The sequence below is a fragment of the Sus scrofa genome, chromosome 5, assembly GCF_054392235.1.
Source record: "Sus scrofa isolate SSC_HxYL_T2T_F1_AM1 chromosome 5, Sscrofa_HxYL_maternal_Yorkshire_Landrace_v2.0, whole genome shotgun sequence".
NCBI classification, from domain to species: domain Eukaryota; kingdom Metazoa; phylum Chordata; class Mammalia; order Artiodactyla; family Suidae; genus Sus; species Sus scrofa.
In genome coordinates this window covers 54,545,758-54,564,521 of record NC_139387.1, presented here as the reverse complement: position 1 = coordinate 54,564,521, position 18,764 = coordinate 54,545,758, and the positions used below count along the sequence as shown (strand labels likewise).

Genomic DNA, 18,764 nt, shown 5'->3' with positions numbered 1-18,764 from the left:
TTACTTATGAGAAGTGTTAAGATTCATTTTATTAAAAATGTTTTTCCCTCTTTTTAGCTCACTGCACAGACTCTCTGCCTTTTCCATGTTTTCCTAGAGAAATGACCTGATACCTTGATGACCAGTCTCAGGGCCCTTGGGTGACTGGCTGGGGCACCATGGAACTTAAAGTATGGGTGGACGGAGTTCAGAGGATTGTTTGTGGGGTCACTGAAGTCACAACTTGCCAGGAAGTTGTCATAGCCCTAGCTCAAGCAATAGGTAAGTGAACTCGCTGGGTATCTGAGATAAAGTGGTTTTTTTGCTGTGATTCCTGTTGTTGGTTGTTTCTTTTTGTTGTAAGTATAGATCTCTCATGAGTTTCGTTCATTTGGTTCCATAATACATCTCTTGGGTGTACTTTTACTTGTTACTGTATTATAATTTCCCTGAACCTAAGTAGATCTGTGAAGACACTTCTGCTTGCCTCCCCCAGATTTTATTGGTCTTGACTCTAGAGTCTGTACTGTCTTCTCTTCTGCTGCTTATCCTAAATAATGATTTCCAGAACTGAAAATATTTCCTTGAGCCAAAACATTGATTTGTGGTTTTCAGACCCCTCATTAGGAAGAATCCGATTTACCTTTTAGTCTGAATACCTTTTTTTTTTTTTTTTTTTTGATCTTTTTGCCTTTTCTGGGGTCACTCCCACAGCATATGGAGGTTCCCAGGCTAGGGGTCTAATCAGAGCTGTAGCCGCTGGCCTACACCACTGCCACAGCAACGCGGGATCCAAGCCGCATCTGCGACCTACACCACAGCTCACGGCAATGCCGGATCCTTAACCCACTGAGCAAGGCCAGGGATTGAACCTGCAACCTCCTGGTCCCAAGTCAGGTTCATTAACCACTGTGCCACAATGGGAACTCCTAGTCTGAATACTTTTAGAAAAGAAAATGCAAGAAATTCAATGACATGGCTTTTCATTAGAAAGACAATGTGTACTCTTTAAATCTCACACAGTGAAGAAAAAGTTGTCAAACCCATGCTTACCAGCTCCATCTCACCTACCCTGTTGCAACTTTACTCCTTATTTACTCTCAGTTTATCATATCTTATGAATGTTTTTTTAGTTGCCTTAATTCCTTTTGGAACACAATGAGGGCATAAGGCACTTACACCAGTAAAGCCAGTAATGTGGGCTAAAGTTTATATTTGCATCTTAAATTAATCCTGTCATTGAACAAACATGTAAAAGTTGACCCTTGAACAATATGGGTTTCAACTGTGAGAATCCCTTATATGCAGTATTTTCCCAGTGGTAAATAATACACAATTGAACATTGGTTTAATTCACAGATGCCAAGGAAGTGCAGATAGAGAGAGCTGATGACTTTAAGTTACATGCAGATTTTTGACTGCCTGGAGAGTTGCCGCCTGTAACCCCTGTGTTGTTCAAGGGTCAGCTGTATTAAGAAGAAACTATGTTCACCATGCTAGGTGCTCAGTGCCTCTTTGTCTTTAAGCTCCTTATGAAAAGTTTATTTTTATGTCATGCTAGTTTATATCGGAAGCATGTCATGTTAGCTCAGGATGGAGACAAGTCACTGACACCATGGCACCTTAGCATTTTGTAGAGGTGGTCGTGCCCCTGCATTGTGGCAGAGGCACTATTAGACGTTGGCAGTGACACTATACAAAGACAGAAGCTTTAACACAGATATCTTTTGATTTTTTTTACTTAAATACTATATAGCACACTCATGTATTAAAACAATGGTGAAAATACGAAGTTTTCACATTCCATGAAATTGTCCTGCATTTGGCACTAATATTATATTTGTGGACCTCAGCTTAATTATTAAAGAGGGGGAAATTAGGCATTTAATTAAGGCAATTTAATTTTATTTCATATTCTTTGCAACTAATTTATTAGTAAATTCCCCCTTTTAAAAGCATCACAATTTATTTTAATTAAAATATGCAGTATTGTTGGGTTTTTTTTTTGTTTTCTGCTTAAAGAAAACTAGAACTAGCAAGTATCAATCTAACTTTCTTTGTTATTTTTGAGAATCAAGCCATGGTCAGTGGTTTAAAAAAAAAAAAAAAAAAACACCAACAGTGAATAGTTTTTAGGGAAGTTGAGGTAGTTGAGGAGTGCGGTAAGCTGTATCTGTCCACATGGTAACTATGTTCTCTACACAGAATTTCAAGGGGAACTGCCTAGGGGTGTGTGTGTCCATGTCCCCATTTGGACTAAAGAGAGTACTTGTTTGTGAAAAAGTTGAAAAGAAGCTTTAACTGAACCTACCCCCACTCCCCCATTTTTGCTTTCTCAACAACTCAGTCCAGGACTGTTTTGAAAAGTTGACAGCTTGACAACTTGAATACAGATCCTTTTTTTTTTTTTTCTTGTTACAGCCGTATCTGCAGCATTTGGAAGTTCCTGGGCTAGGGGTCAAATTAGAGCTGCAGCTGAGGCCTGTGCCACAGCCTCAGCAATACTGGATCTGAGCTGCCTCTGCAACCTATGCCACAGCTTTTGGCAATGCCTGGACCCTTAACCCACTGAGTGAAGTCAGGGATTGAACCCACATCCTCAGAGAGGACAACATCGGCTCCTTAACCCACTGAGCCACAACGGAACTCCCATGAATACGTGGATGCTTTATGATATTTCTCCAAACCTGACTAAACAACTCTTTTTCTGAATTATAAATACTTCATTGAATTCAGAACTCACCTGGGGGATGATTCAACTGGCAACCAAGATCCTTGCTTCTGTTGTGCTTTAAGATTTTCTCAGCATCACATTCAATATGCTTCTGCTATTATACTTCAGTCTTTATCTGTCTTGTCATGAGAGTTATTGATATTCAGAGTCTAAACACTAAATGAAAATTTTACAGTATTATGACCTTATTTCTAGTATAAGAAATAACGGAGAATTTATAATTACGTAAAATCTCTATTATAACAAACACAGAATTTCTGTGGCTTAATACAGTAAAAGTTTAGTTAACACTAGTAGTAGAATATAGTGTAACAGTAAAAGTTTAGTTACACTAATAGTAGAATATAGGCTGACTAAGGAAAACTGCATATGTTTCTAAAACATTTAGTAGTTCCCTTTGTAGCTCAGTGGTAATGCACCCAGCTAGTATCTATAAGGGTACAGGTTTGATCCTGGCCTCTATCAGTGGATTAAGAATCCTGCATTGTTGGTAGCTGTGGTGTAGGTTGCAGATGAAGCTCAGAACCAGCATTGCTATGACTGTGGCGTAGGAGGCACCTGCAGCTCCGATTCAACCCCTAGCTTGGGAATTTCCACATGCTGCAGATGCGGCCCTAAAAAGACTAAATAAATAAATAATTTTTAGTGAAACCACATGTAGAATAGCTTTGTTGGGTTTAAGTTTATGTGTTTGCCTCATGGAGGTGGGGCACAGTGTGTAGGAATGATTGAGTTTTTCTAGATAGCTAAAATTGCTTTCAGGAAACCAGGATATAAAAGCCTGTACACAGTTTGGCTGTCTGCAAATATATGTGACAGCTAACACTTGCTGACTCAGTGCTACTAATCAATCAAATTAAATTATAAAAGCACTAAAGATAGAACATAATGTGATAAAAAGATTTATCTAATGTATCTAATAGTATAGATTTATCTAATGTATCTAATAGTATAGAAAGTAATCCTTTCTACTCTGATCTTTGACTACCTTGACAGGTTATATTTAGGTGGTAGAAGAAGAACATATCCTCAAATTATAGACAGTAACTAAAAGTGAAACCATGATTGACACACTTAATCTGCATCAAGTGGTTAAACTGCCCAGCAGGAGTGTACTGTGTTTTGTTACTATACACCTTGGGCTTTCTGAAACATTCCCAATTTTAAATATTCGACCACTTGATGTAAGCCACAGTCATTTCTCACTTAGATTTTTGCAGTACCCTTCTAAGCTCATTTCTCTGTATCATCCGGGGCCCTTCCATCGTAATCGCAACAGATTTCTTTTACAGTAATACTTTTAAAATATGCATCATATCACTCATCTGCTCAAAACCCCTTAGTAGTTTCCAGACTCACTGAGAAAATCTCTGAGTCCCTCCAATGGTTTTCAGGGCCCTAAATGAATCCCTGCTTTACCCCCAACCTCATTTCCTATCACTTAGTTTTGATTATTTCATCTTAAGTATACTAGAGACACTTCTGCCTCAGTCTTGCATCTGAGAATACTATGCACCCAAATATGTTCTTGATTCACTCTCTTGGCTTGCTGCTTAACTGTCATCTTCTCACAGAGCCCCTCCCTGTCCACCTGTCCATACATACCTGCACACACAACTCACACACTCCCCATCTGCCATATTCTATGTATCTCTATTGGTGTTTTGTTTTGTTTTTTGCTTTTTAGGACCACATCTGTGGCATATGGGAGTTCCCAGGTTAGGGGTCGAATCAGAGCTGCAGCTGCCAGCCTATACCACAGCCACAGGATTTGAGCTGCGTCTGCGACCTCTACCTCAGCTCATGGCAACACTGGATCCTTAACCCACTGAGTGAGGCCAGGGATCAAACCTGCATCCTCATGGATACTAAGGGGTTCATAACTGCTGAGCCACAACAGGACCTCCTGTTTATCTCTGTTGTACTTAACCCCTGACATATTATGTACAGACCACTGACCATTATCTATGTTTTTGAAATGTAAAAAAATTCTGAAAGCCTAACGTTAATTGGACTTAATCACACCTGGCATGGCTTGAACTTGTTTGGTAGTGAAAACTGATCTGACTTAATGTGAAGCTGAGGCTGTTTTTAACCTGTATTTATTCCATTTGATAAGAACTTTGATATATTTTACTTCAGAAATTTTAATATGTTTGATTATGGATCTGTAGGATAGCACTATGCTATCTTTCTGTAGTCCAAAGAATTCTAGATTTTTAGCATATCTGACCTTAAAGCTGTTAATGGACCTATATTCATTCTGTGTGTTGCCTGTTGTCTGCCACTCTTTCGTTACTGCTAATGTATAGCATGTGGTAGACACTCAATACATACTTGTGAATGAATGAATGATTTTTTAAACTTCTGTGAATTACATGCTGAACTAGGTGACCACCTAATGTCTCATCCATCTCTAGGACTGTATGATCCTTTAGAAGTAAAGAAAAGCATATATTGTATGTTACATTTAACTCTTAATTTCATATGCAAGTTAGCAGTTTTAAAAATTTACAAATTAGGAGTTCCCCTTATGGTGCAGCAGAAACAAATCTGACCAGTGTCCATGAGGACATGGTTCGAACCCTGGCCTTGCTCAATGGGTTAAGGGTCTGGCATTGCCATGAGCTGCGGTGTAGGTCACAGACGCAGCTCAGATCCTGTGTTGCTGTGGCTGTGGTGTAGGCTGTCAGCTGTAGCTCTGATTCGACCCCTAGCCTGGGAACCTCTGCATACCATGGGTGTGGCCCTAAAAAGCAAAAAATAAATTACAAATTAGTCAATTTTATAGCTATTTATGAAGTAATACTATCCATCATAGACTATTTTTAAATTTAGGAAAATACGAAAAAAAGAGAAAGAATCTGGACTTTGCTTCCTAGAAGTAAACACTGTTAAGCAATGCTTTTTATAAAGTACCTATAGATGAGCTTTAAAAAAATTTTTTTTTCACTCTCCTTAATGCTTCATAGTTTTAAAGTCTCAGATTTCATTTACTGAGTTGTGAATTAAATTTTCCCCATCATTTAATCCTTACAACAGTCCTATGAGGAAGGCAGTTATGAGCCCTATTTTGGAGACTATCAAGCAGAGGTACAGAGATGTTAAATAACCTGCCCAAGCTCCTATAGCTGGTAAGGAGGGTCCTGGGATTCAAACCAAGAGATTGACCTGAGAATCCTGCTCTTAAGTACTCTTATACTGTGTTATTTATACCCTGTATAATCTCAATGGACAACTGTTAGAAAATACGGTTATTGACTGAATTACATTGAAACAAGAAATAAAAATCCTTAGTAGTAAAATATACGCTGTTTTATAGCCAAGGTCATCTTTGACAATTTTGATATTTATAACAATAGTGTAGTTTATCATTCATATTCTAAGTAGCTTCTGTATTTTACACATCTATAAAAGGTTATTTTAATGAAGGTGAGTACATATTCACATCTATTATAACTCAGGATGGGTTAGATTATGCTGCATTAATAAACAATCTGGAGTTCCCCTCATGGTACAGCAGAAATGAATCTGACTAGGAACCATGAGGTTGCAGGTTTGATCCCTGGCCTTGCTCAGTGGGTTAAGGATCTGGCATTGCTGTGAGCTGTGGTGTAGGTCACAGACGCCGCATGGATCTGATGTTGCTATGGCTGTGGCGTAGGCTGGCAGCTATAACTCTGATTAGACCCTAGCCTGGGAACCTCCATATGCCACAGGTGCAGCCCTAAAAAGCAAAATAAATAAATAAATAAATATTTTAAAAATGATAAAATAAATAACCCCCCAAACCTTAGCGGTTTATAACAATGTGTCAGCTATTATTTTGGTTAATATTATTTATGTAAAGTAGCACAAATCCTAGCAAATAGTAAGCATATTAAATGTTAATCAATAAATGTTTTCATTATTTTTAGCAGTAATAAATTTATAACAAAATCCTAATTAGGTCCTAAATTAATATGCAGTAATTCTGTGATTACATCATAATCTCATCAACACACTGGGAAAATATACTGTGAAGGATTTAAATATGGGTTGAATGCACAGCTAGCTAACAGGTTATACTCAGAGATATTCTTGTATCACTGTCATCGTAAGATAAATACTCTTATGGTAAGAGTTATCTTAATAGCTACTCTTAGGACTTACAGAAAATTCATTAGTAAATTTGCAGAATTTTATATATTATAAAAAATATATATACACATATGTATGCATCAAAAGCATTTAACAGGCTATAAAATGATACAGTGTAAGTTCTGTTACAGAGATCAATGTTTATTGTAAGAATTCTAAGTCATTATGGAAAGAATTTGTTACGTTCACTAGATTTTGCATAAGAATCCAAAATATTTGTAGCTCAAAGAACAGAGCATCTATCATCAGAAAAATTGGGATAGGATAGATTATTCACCATATAAAGAATGAGTCAGGTGTTACTGGCATTACTTCTAATATGTTCAGAGATAGGATATGTTTAGCATTAAATTCATAAGAGATTAATGCCAGCTTTCTGTCGTGTTCTTTTGAATAACTTACATTATTCACCTTTGAGATTAAGATCTGAAGAAAAAAGTCAAATGTCAGTTTAAACTAAAATTTCTGCAGAGGGTTGATGATCAGGGTGTTTACTAGAATATATATTCCTAGGGCCTGACACTATTTCTAACAAATGTTTGTTCAATATATATTTGTTGAATAAATAACAAAATGTGATACTTTAAGATCATGATTTTGGTTTTTGGCTCTAAGGAGAAATTTCCTTAAATTGTAAAAAACAGTTGCAGTTTTTTTAAACGGTCGAAATAAGGGCATGGTGTTTCTGGGTGACTCATGTTTGAATATTTGAATTTTGGTGTATATTTTCCAAAACTTCCTATTACTTCATGGTCATATATTCTGCTCTAAGGTGAAAGTATGTTATCCTTTTTCCTTTTAATTTATATCAGTCATCCAGTGAGATTCCATTAATGTACTAAAAATCTCTTTATGTGATTATTTTCATTGAAGTTAATGATCCTTGGGATTACACAGAATTGCTTCAGCTATTCAAAAGTATTGTCAATATTCTATTTACCATTACTAATGTGGCAGACAGGCCTTAGGTAGCCAAAATGGTTTAAAACTATAAATGCCATGGATAGGTAGATAGGTAAGATATTCCTTTTTATTAGTTCTAGGGCTATGTCAAGATAGTATGAATTATAGAGCTAAATGTATCCATTTAATAAACTGCACTAAATCAAGTTTTGCAGGAGAAATTGGAATCTATCTAAATGAAATACACAGGGTCTGTAGGGCCTTGCCAAATGTAGGTATTAAAAACAATTATGGGATTTAACTCCCAATTTCTATAATAAGATCAAAGTATTAATTCATTTACCTTTTTTAAAAAAAAAATTTTATATTGCTGGATGGAATTTTTTTTTTCTTTTTTGCCTAATTGCGCTAACTATGCATTATTTAACAAAAAGGAAAAACTGGCAGTAAAAGCAGTTCTAAATAATTTTCCAAGACATTCTCATAGAGCAGCAGTACCATGAAGTATTGGAAAATCAGCTTTATACTTAATTATGACGAAATTACAGTCCTTATAATGTGATGATTCACTTTTCTTTTTAAAGATGCTTCCTGGCCTGGTAGGATTCAAGAGGTCTCTACCAGTCTAGTCTAATCCCTCGTATTACTTCTGAGGACACAGGGTTCAGGTAGCAGGAGTGAGACCGTAAAAAGGCAGCAGAGCCAGAATCTTTAGAGCTGTGATCTTCAGAGCAGTGTAACCATACGGAACAAGTCTTAACCATGCAGATAGGTCATGTGTTTTTTGTTGGGGAAATTACAGTAATTTTTAACCAGAAAATCACTTGGAATATTTTTTATTCCAAGAAGCCAAATCCAGTGCATTGAGGCTTTGCATTCCCCTTTGTTTGCTCAGGTATTTTGATAATAGTAACAAGTAATACTTAATAGCATTTTCAAGGTTACAAAACATTTTTATATTTCACATCTCACTTGACTCTTACAACATTGTCAGGTAAGAAAATACTACTCTCACTCTATACATGAAAAAACTAGAGCTGAAGGAAATTTGTGCAAACCATGTAAATATATGGCAGAATCAGATTTGAAAACAGGCCTTCTGACTCCAGAGGGCCCTTATTCTTAACACTCTGTCCAGCTTTACATAGTTGGGAGTTGCTGAAAGTTGCTTAAGGATTCTTTTAGTCAGATTGTTGTCATGTCAGGTCACTATTTAAAGCAGGTCTCTTTTTTGTCCTGTGAATAGCAGTGTTTTAAATTCATAATGGCTGGTGTCTTGACTACCTGCTATGGGCCTGGCCATGTGGAAGGTGCTTATTACACCTGACTGACTCTCAAAACCTGTGAACTATTGCTGCTATCCCTATTTTGGAAGTGAAGTTAAGCTACTTATCAAGTAAGTAATTTACCTGAGCCTAAAACTCTACCCAGGATTCAAATTTCCTTTAAAGGAGAACATACACATATGCTCAGAGCAATGTCATTCTTCATCTGCTGCTTCTGAATTGCATATGTGGGTGTTCATATGTACATACCCAGATTTCTGTTTATTGACCCAGTAATTGAGGAAATACTGCTATTGGTTGAGAAGCTCATGAAATTAAAAAAGAAGATGGAGAAAATAAATCAGTAGCTTTATATGCAGTATTATAATTGCTAGATGGCAGGGTGAGTTTTTTTTTCTTTGTAGTAATAGTAACTACTGATGGACACCTCTTATTTGAGATATAATTGACATATAACTTTGTTAGTTTCAGCTTTCTAATGGATACTTTTAACAAAATTAATATAATCTATCTGACCCACACACCTTAAATGGAAATATTTAGGAAATATGTTCAAGCTAATGACATTATATTGTTATTCTGAAACTTTGTCTTTCATAGTAACTGTTGTATTTATTACATATTATATAAATGTAATTTTATTCTTTTTGCCTTTTTAATTTTTTTAGACAATTCTTTGAAGCTGTTACTTATCAAAACTGAACAAGACTTCTCTTCAGGCCCCACTTTTTATATGACATTATTTAGAAGGGTTGTTTTCCTTGAGGTGATTTTTTATTTGCCACAGGGGTGCAGGAAGGTAGGGCAGAGAAAAGGCCTGTCCAGTACACATTAGCTGAATAGCAGGCTCTCCCCTGTCTCCATGTCTCCCTTCAGGAAGAGAAATGGGGGCTTCAGCCTTCCCAAGTCCTAATGTGCAGAAGGAGTCACCAAGTGGAAGTTTGTTCAAGTTCTGAAGTCCCGCCTAACTCTGCGACCAGGCCATCCTGGCTTCCAAAAGGACACTCTAGTGCCCTCCTTGGCTCAGCTGGAGGTCTTGCCCAAACAACTTCTGGTCAGTCAGGCAGGTGACAGGGAAGTAAGTTAAGATTCTCACTAAAGTTTAAAGGGGAAAATTGAGTCTGTTAGCAGGTCTGAAGCATATATGTGATTCACATCCCATAGTTTTATGTTACATATCTTCAGGAGTTCAGTATATTCAAGTAAATGTTTTAAAGGCATCATGGACTGGAGTTTGATGCTAAGGAGACACAGTTATCAGATGGTGTCGTATGTTTAGAGGCATTATTTTAGCTATTGTGTATCCCATTTTGACAATTTATTACTTTTTTTTAAATCTAGGTCGAACTGGAAGGTATACTCTTATAGAAAAATGGAGAGATACTGAAAGACACTTAGCACCTCATGAAAATCCTATCATATCCTTAAACAAATGGGGGCAGTATGCTAGTGATGTGCAGCTGATTTTACGTCGAACTGGGCCATCTCTCAGCGAGCGACCCACATCAGATAGTGTGGCTCGAATTCCTGAAAGAACTTTATACAGACAGAGTTTACCCCCCTTAGCCAAACTGAGGCCTCAGATTGACAAAACGATCAAAAGGAGAGAACCTAAAAGGAAATCATTAACATTTACAGGAGGTGCCAAAGGATTAATGGACATTTTTGGAAAAGGTAAAGAAACTGAATTTAAGCAAAAGGTGCTGAATAACTGCAAAACCACAGCAGATGAGTTAAAGAAACTGATCCGTTTGCAGACAGAGAAGCTCCAATCTATTGAGAAAGAGCTAGAATCAAATGAAATAGAAATACGATTCTGGGAGCAAAAATATAATTCTAACCTCGAAGAGGAAATTGTCCGCCTGGAGCAAAAGATCAAAAGAAATGATGTAGAAATTGAAGAGGAAGAATTTTGGGAAAATGAATTACAGATTGAACAGGAAAATGAAAAACAGCTGAAAGATCAACTTCAGGAAATAAGACAAAAAATAACAGAATGTGAGAGTAAATTAAAGGACTATTTGGCTCAAATCCAGACTATGGAAAGTGGTCTTGAGGCAGAAAAATTGCAACGTGAAGTTCAAGAGGCACAAGTCAATGAAGAAGAGGTTAAAGGAAAGATTGGTAAGGTTAGAGGGGAAATTGACATTCAAGGCCAGCAGAGTCTGAGGCTAGAAAACGGTATTAAAGCTGTGGAAAGATCTCTTGGGCAAGCCACCAAACGATTACAGGTAAAAACATTTTTATAAGAAGAGTGTTTTGTCTGTTTAGAAGAATGTATTTTGGCATCTTCTTTAACGATTGTGTATCTTCTCTTGTATTTAAAGTTGGAAACCTGCCTTAGTTTATAAGTTTCTTAGAATTTCTGTGACTTAGGACAAAGCTGAGATGTGAGACCAAAAAAAGATGACAGTGGAGCCACACTATTCTTCTCCATGGAAGAAGCTTTCTTACTGTGGCAGCTGTAACATTAGGTAATTGGATGCAAAAGATGAAAATCTCAGAGCTGGAATGGACACTAATGATGAGATAGTGAATCTTACCTTCTCCTTCTAGAGCTGGGAAACCAAAGCCAAAAGGGATTATTACTAAGGATGTGTGTCTAGTTGGCTGCCTATCTATCACATCACCACTGTTGCTAATCCCATCTTCTTTCCTGAGGTGTTATTAGTGCCCCCCCTCCCAACCCCATAACCCTCACTTACTTTCCGGAGGAGAGAGGCAGGTTCCTCTCTGCCTTTTCCCCACTCCTAGTCCACATACAAGAACATTTATATTTTGCACTTAGACCCTGATCACTCAACTTATATTTCTTGGGTACCCATTCTTGAAAAGATAATGTGATGGTGTTGTCAGACTTGTAAAGAGGTATCAGTCTCTAACAGCTGAAATGAGAAAGGTACACAATTGATTATAATATGGCTCCTTACATTTAAATTAATTAAAATTGAATAATATTTAATAAAGGTGTTTAAAAATATTGAATAAATTTAAATTCTTATTTAGTCACATTTGGCCACATTAAGTGCTCATTAGCAGATACATCTAGTGGCTACTGTATTGGACAGGGCTTGTTTAGAAGCTGTGTGATCATGGATCAAAGAGGGAACCATGAGGCTTCAGAGCACATGTGCCAAAAACTCTGAATGTCTGTAGTAACAAGATCTCCAAATAGTACCTGTGCACACTAGAGTTGGAGAAGAGCTGCTTTAAGAGTCTGAACAGTTCCACAAGCAGAGAAAGCTGAGGTTTCAGGAAGAACTGATGTCATTTCCTTTCTCTGTCACTGACTATAGTAAGTAGTAGAACTGCCAATCAAAATTTGTAAAGTCAAGAATTTCTCATGCAATAGAAGGTTGTTAACCCTCTGGCTTGTCAGTATTTTACTATTTGGATTCATTTTGACATCTAAAAAAGGTACAGTTGGGAATTGTATTGCCTTGATGTTACCGGAAATACTAGTTTATGACAACTGTTACTAATAAACTCCACTACCTATGAAAAGTATCTAATAAACTACTGACATACCTCCAAGAACCCCCTACACTCAAATAAGTAGAGAAAACCACCACTGTTCTCTATTTTTCTCTTCCCTACCTTTACCGAATCCTTCAGACACACCCAGCTTGGGTGGGGCCTTTGCCACTTTTTCTTAAAGTTCCCTAAAAGAGAGAAAGAGAAGAAAACCCATTTGAATAATAGAATGATTCTCCTTGCTTTGGGAGGTTTCTGGCTGTCCAAAGTTTTTCTCCTGACTTTAAGGCCCCTCAGTTCCCAGACTTGGTTTTCTGGTTTTAAGAGTCCCATAGTGGGACTCTTGCTTTCCTCATGCCATAGCATAAATCTCAAAAATGGATCTCATGAAAACTTAAGCAGTTTAAAAAAACAAGAACTCTAAATCTTGTGGATGACTATTAATTTTGCAGTCAGTTATGAAGTAGATAATAGGGAAGTTTACTTGTGAACAGCTCAGCAAGATTGCTGTCAACACCAGGGTGGATGGAATCCATTATTTTATTCATGACAGTTTACAGACCTATATTTATTTCATCAGTAGCATAGTGTATTCCTAACAGAGGAAGCTGTCACATTTAAGAGGACAGACTAAAGAAGCTGTTGTCATTCATTTGCATATTTTTTGGTCCATGCCACAGAGTAAAAGTGACCTCTTTAGCCATTATGTCAATATGAACCAGATTTATTAAATGTATTCCTGTGTAAGCTAGTGTCTCACATTCAACCCCTGCCGGGATGCCTTTAGCTGGGCAATAGTGAATCTTCAAATTAAAAAAAAAAAAAAATTACCTTCCATCTAGGACAAAGAACAAGAATTGGAGCAGTTGACTAAAGAGCTACGGCAGGTCAATCTGCAGCAGTTTATCCAGCAGACAGGGACAAAAGTCACCGTTTTGCCAGCAGAGCCCATTGAGGTGGAGGCATCACATGCAGACATAGAAAGGGGTAAGATTTGAGAAATTGCTTTTTAAAAATTTTATTCTCACTGCTAACTGAATAAACTGGTAAGTTTTTTACCATTCAAAGCTAATTCTTTGGCCACTTAATAATTTTTTTTTTTTGGCCTGCGCCTGGAAGTTCCCAGCCCAGGAAATGAATCTGAGCCAAAGCTACAAACTACATCACAGCTGCAGCAATGTTGGATCCTTAATCCACTGCGCCAGGCTGGGGATCAAACTCATGCCACCGCAGAGACAACATCAGATCCTTAATCTACTGTGCCACAACAGGAACTCCAAATTTTGATATACTTCCTGTTTCTGAGGAAAATCAATAATATTTCATTTATTTATATACTTAGATGAGCAAATAATCACCAAATATCATGCTATTAGTTTTAAACTACTTCTTTACAAACTTTTTCCTGCAATATGTGTTAGTCATGGTCTATTGTTTTAGCTTCTCTCTGTTCCTAATGCCCCTTCTTCCTCTCCTAAAAGTCTTTGTTATCAGTGTGTGCTGATATTTAAAAGACACCTCTAAACCTGTGTGTGCATATCATCTGAACAACCCAGAAAGAGAAGCAAAATGCTTACCTTTTGAAAAAGACCATGAACTGTTTTAATCACTGAAAACTGTTATCACCTTGAGAGGCGATTAACAGTCTCTCCTCTCACCCAGGACCACAGCAGGTTGCAATCGTTACTATATATGATTTGGTTCTTGAGAGCAAGAAAATTCTAATTTTTCATATTGCTAAGTGCTCCAGTTTACTAAGAACCTCAAATGACTTTCTCTGTCTTTTGTCTAGAGGCACCATTCCAATCTGGGTCCCTGAAGCGGCCTGGCTCCTCTCGGCAGCTCCCCAGTAATCTTCGTATTCTGCAGAATCCTATCTCGGCTGGTTTTAATCCTGAAGGCATATATGTATAACATCTGCCTTCAGGGGAGAGACCCAGGAAGGTACCAAGGACAGTGAAAATTCCTTCTTTGATTTGTGCCAATGATGAACAGAGGATATATTTCACAAGCCACTGTATCTTTTTTTCTGTCCTAAATTGCATACCACTTGGAGCCATACCCTGTGCACTGATGCTGAAGAACAAAGAAACTGTGTTTTCCCACATCTACAGTGTTGACATTCTTGTCCAGCAGCTGTAATGCAAAGCCTTCATTTTTATTTGTAGCATTTTGAGAGCATTAGGAAAGTATTATACTGTGTGTATACATAAATAAAACCATGACTTAAGAGTGAAGAGAAATATGTGACTGGCTTAGTTTATTTATTCCATGTAATCAATTACTGAGTGAATGTTGATGTTTTAATATTTTTATTAATACTTATCCTGTGACTAAATTACATTGCATACTGTGTGATTATGACTTTGTGTGCATGTTGCCAGACTCTCTACGTTGCTGAGTTATGGCTACATGAATGTCGTAGGGTGCTCCGCCATCAAAACTAACTCCAGAAGAACTGACTTGCATTTACTTTGTGAACCCTTCCTAACCATTGCTTAATTAGGTGAGATAATTCAGGTTTCTTTTTAATTTGGGGTTTAATCTTTTCTTTACAGTATTTCCAACACATGAACAGAAGGTATAAGAACAGAAATATTTTCATAAGATAAAGTCTATGTTTAAAAGGTTTGCAGTGCTTCAGACGCTATTGAACAAAAATCTAATTGTTGAATATCCAAACAGGCATGGGATTTCCTGACACATGATGTGTTTTATTTCTGCCCTGCCTTATTATTTTAATCTCATGCATCCTCAGAGTTGCCATAATATATAAATTAGAGATGCCTGAGGATATCTTCAGGAAGGTTGCTTTCAGTGATATATTTTTTAAGTAATCCACTTTATATATATGGTCTGTTCGTGTAAGCACCCACAGATGCATTATTGCTTACACATAATTTACTGTGTACATTATGGACTATTGCAGTTTCTCCAATCACTTAAACAGAAAGTAGGTTGGAATTAGGTACTTTGTTACCAAGGAAATAAAGTTAAATTCAGTGTTTGTTTTCATTAATTTCCATGTTGACTTTTATAGGACATTAATCTCCATTTGTACATATATTTTCTTATTTATAAAGCCAAAAGTGTGTCAACACCCCTCCCATGAGTACTGACTTAATTAAGATTCACAAGCTTATGTAGATAGATGTGGTCATATATTTCTTAGCCATTTTTACATTCCCTCTGATCAAAATTTGGTACAATATAAATAAGAATTTAATCTGAAATTGAAAGTAGTTTTTAATTCTGAGGACACATCTGTCTGTATTATTTACATGCAACAAAGTAAAAATGAATTAGTATATTAATGCCATGCTAACAGTTAAAAGATGTAAGTTGTATCTTATGCATGAGGGTAACTTTGGATGTTTTAAACACATTTGACTTATTTTTGGTTTAATGAATGCTGAGAATGCTGCTATATTTAGGTTTCCAATGAAAAATTTTAAGAATGGCTGTGAAAATATATAGAAGCTTCAAAGAACTGAAAGTAATAATGCAGAGTTGCCTTTTCTAGTTCAGCTAAATGGCAGACCTCAACTAAAAATATTTTCTTTGGGTTCTTAGAGTTATCCAGTTGACCTTGCCATTACACTATTTTGCAAATAACTTGAGAAATAAATGATTCTTACCTAACAACCACGACGACCTATACCCATTGCTCTCAATTTATAATTGTTATTTCGTATCTACTATATTCAAAAACTAGGAGAATTTTAAAAACAAAATAATTTGTAGATGTTAAAACAATGATTTATGGATGCCCAATATATGCCTTATTTTTAAAGGGTTCCATTCTATACTGGGTCGTTTTGTTATTGTTCAGAGAAACTGAGATCTTATTCACAAAGAAAAACTTTTTATAAATTGATCACATTCTACTTAAATCAAAATGTTAAACTGAAGATATATTAATTGCAAAGATGTTTGGCATGCCATGAAAACACAAAGTCAATATCCAACTTCATTGTTGTAAATGATTATCAGCATTAACCTCATAAAGAAAGACTGGCAGGATTCTCACAACTTCAGCTGAATTTTCAAGCTGCCAGATAATCTTCACAGACTTAATGACAAATAGAAATACTCTTTCCTAGATGAGAAGAATATATAAATGTGAATTTGATTAATATACTGAGAAGCTGTACTTTTTAATCAGTTATATTACTTCTGGAAGCACACCTCTAAGAAATATTTTCTAAGTCTTTTTTTAAAATAGAGACTAGAAAATTCATTTCCCTAGGATATCTTAAAAATATCTTAGTCTGTTTCTGGTCATTTTTATCTGTTGCAAATACAAATGAATTAAGATTAAGTGCCACACCTTTGGATACATTTCTGAGGGGGGAGTGGGCAGTGGTATAAAAAATACCAAATAGAAAATTCTACATCTGGGGGAATACTCAGGTTCTAAATACTAAATTAGATTTCAGAGTTTTTTTCATTATTATTACACTGCAAGTTCTTTTTCTGTTTGTTTAGCCACTCCCACAGAATGTGGATGTTCCCAGACCAGGGATAAAACCTGCGCCATAGCAGTGACCTGAGCCACAGCAGTGACAATGACGGATCCTTAACCCAGTGAGCAACCAGGGAACTCCACACTGCAAGCTGTTTTATTGTGATTTTCTACAGATTAAATACATTAGAAGATATTTTTTCCTACCAAGGAATAATTTGAATTAGCATTGATATATTTGACACTCTTGAGTGTTTGTCATCCTCAGAGAATGATCCATAGTGGGTTGCCTCAGTCCTCTTGTTACTCTTTTGAGATATTTTGGTTTATTAGTTTTTTTTGTTCTTGATACACAGGGAATTCATATGTGAGACTTTGGTTGGTGCTAATAGGTGTTACCCATTTGATTCCTTCAGCCATCACTGAGCGTTCAAATTCATCATAAACTAGAACTGAAACTACTACAGTAAAAATATAGAATTTATGGTGTGAAATGTGAACGTTAACAGTGTTTAAGAAGAACAAATAAACGCTTGCTTCCAGAACATAAGTAAATTTTGTACCTGCATTTAAAGAAAATTTTCTTTGTGAATAAGAGTAAATCGGTCTTTCAGAAAAGCAACTTCATGTAAAGCCATTTCTGTGAACCTCTTTCCAAGTTAGGACTGTAGTAACGAATTGAGGAAATAATACGGAAATGGCAAAACTCTTGATTTCAGGTGTGCCGAGGGCATGGGTAGATGAACTGTTCCCTGTGTGCATTGCCTTTGAAAAATTGGGCCTTAATTTATATGTAAATAACAACGCTGTGTTCACATCCCTCTTCTACCTAAAGTTGTCTTTATTAGTCTATATTGTATTAAAATTTAGCTCATAAGTATTACTTTTATATTATGTCATTTTTTTTAAGTTGCATGTTTATACCATTTACTACAGTATTTTTAAGTTTTGGGTGAAGGCCATCAGCTGTATGGAGAAGACAGAACAATCACTATTTATTCAGTGTTGCTGCTTTATGTTTCCCGAATAAGCTTTCGATGCCAGGACAGTGACTGCTTGAAAGCTGCAGGAGCTCTATTCCAATGCATTTTATATATTTTTAGAAACCAGATAAATGCAGATAACTATTTAGTATACTCATTATATTAAACCAGCAGAAATATAAAGGCAATAAAGTATATACATATATATATATGGGGGGAGGGGAAAGATTTAAAAATAGATTTACAGCCAGACACAGTGATAGCCCTAAATGTATTTCTCGGTCTGTCTTTCTTTATTGACCTGAAGAGGATTTGAGTTGCTGCAGCTTTAAACAGAAAATTGCCACGTTCACTAACTGTGGACACATAAATATGCTTTTAGTACTGCTTTGCTTATGTGCAAATAAAATATCTGTAATCTGTATTATATGTAATTATTCTTTGCTTTTGACCTTCATTTCAAAATGTATATTTTCTGATTATTATCATGAGCTGTAAAACAAAGGATCAATATCTGATATTCTCCCAAATAATAAATTTTCAGGATTCACTGGGGTATTACAATTGCTGGTTTGTTTCTTATGTATTTATACTTTAAAATATAATTTTATTTCCTTTAAAAGATGCCCAGGAGAAAAGGTCTGTATATCAGTGACACAGAATTACATTTCTCTGAAAGTAATGTAAGGGAGTACCTGTTGTACTCAGCAGTAACAAACCCAACTAGTATCCACAAGGACACAGGTTCAATCCCTGGCCTTGCACAGTGGGTTAAGGATCTGGCATTGCCGTGAGCTGCA

General features: G+C 36.3%; 2 protein-coding genes across 2 annotated transcripts in view; both read left to right on the top strand.

Annotated features, from left to right (window-relative positions):
- The window catches only part of LOC146403371 (uncharacterized), a 120,681-nt gene extending 120,486 nt beyond the window's left edge, over nt 1-195 (top strand). The window contains exon 4 of the mRNA XM_085024875.1: nt 58-195. Within this exon, the coding sequence (XP_084881001.1) occupies nt 58-105 (48 nt within the window). The 3' untranslated portion in view covers nt 106-195. The remainder of the gene's footprint in view (nt 1-57) is intronic.
- Nucleotides 133-18,528, top strand: RASSF8 (Ras association domain family member 8). Its single transcript, XM_005653134.4, has 4 exons — nt 133-261; nt 10,384-11,273; nt 13,359-13,503; nt 14,309-18,528. Exons 1-4 carry the CDS (start codon nt 159-161, stop codon nt 14,428-14,430), a joined length of 1,260 nt encoding a protein of 419 aa, XP_005653191.1. The 5' UTR covers nt 133-158; the 3' UTR covers nt 14,431-18,528.
- The last annotated feature ends 236 nt before the right edge of the window (nt 18,529-18,764 follow it).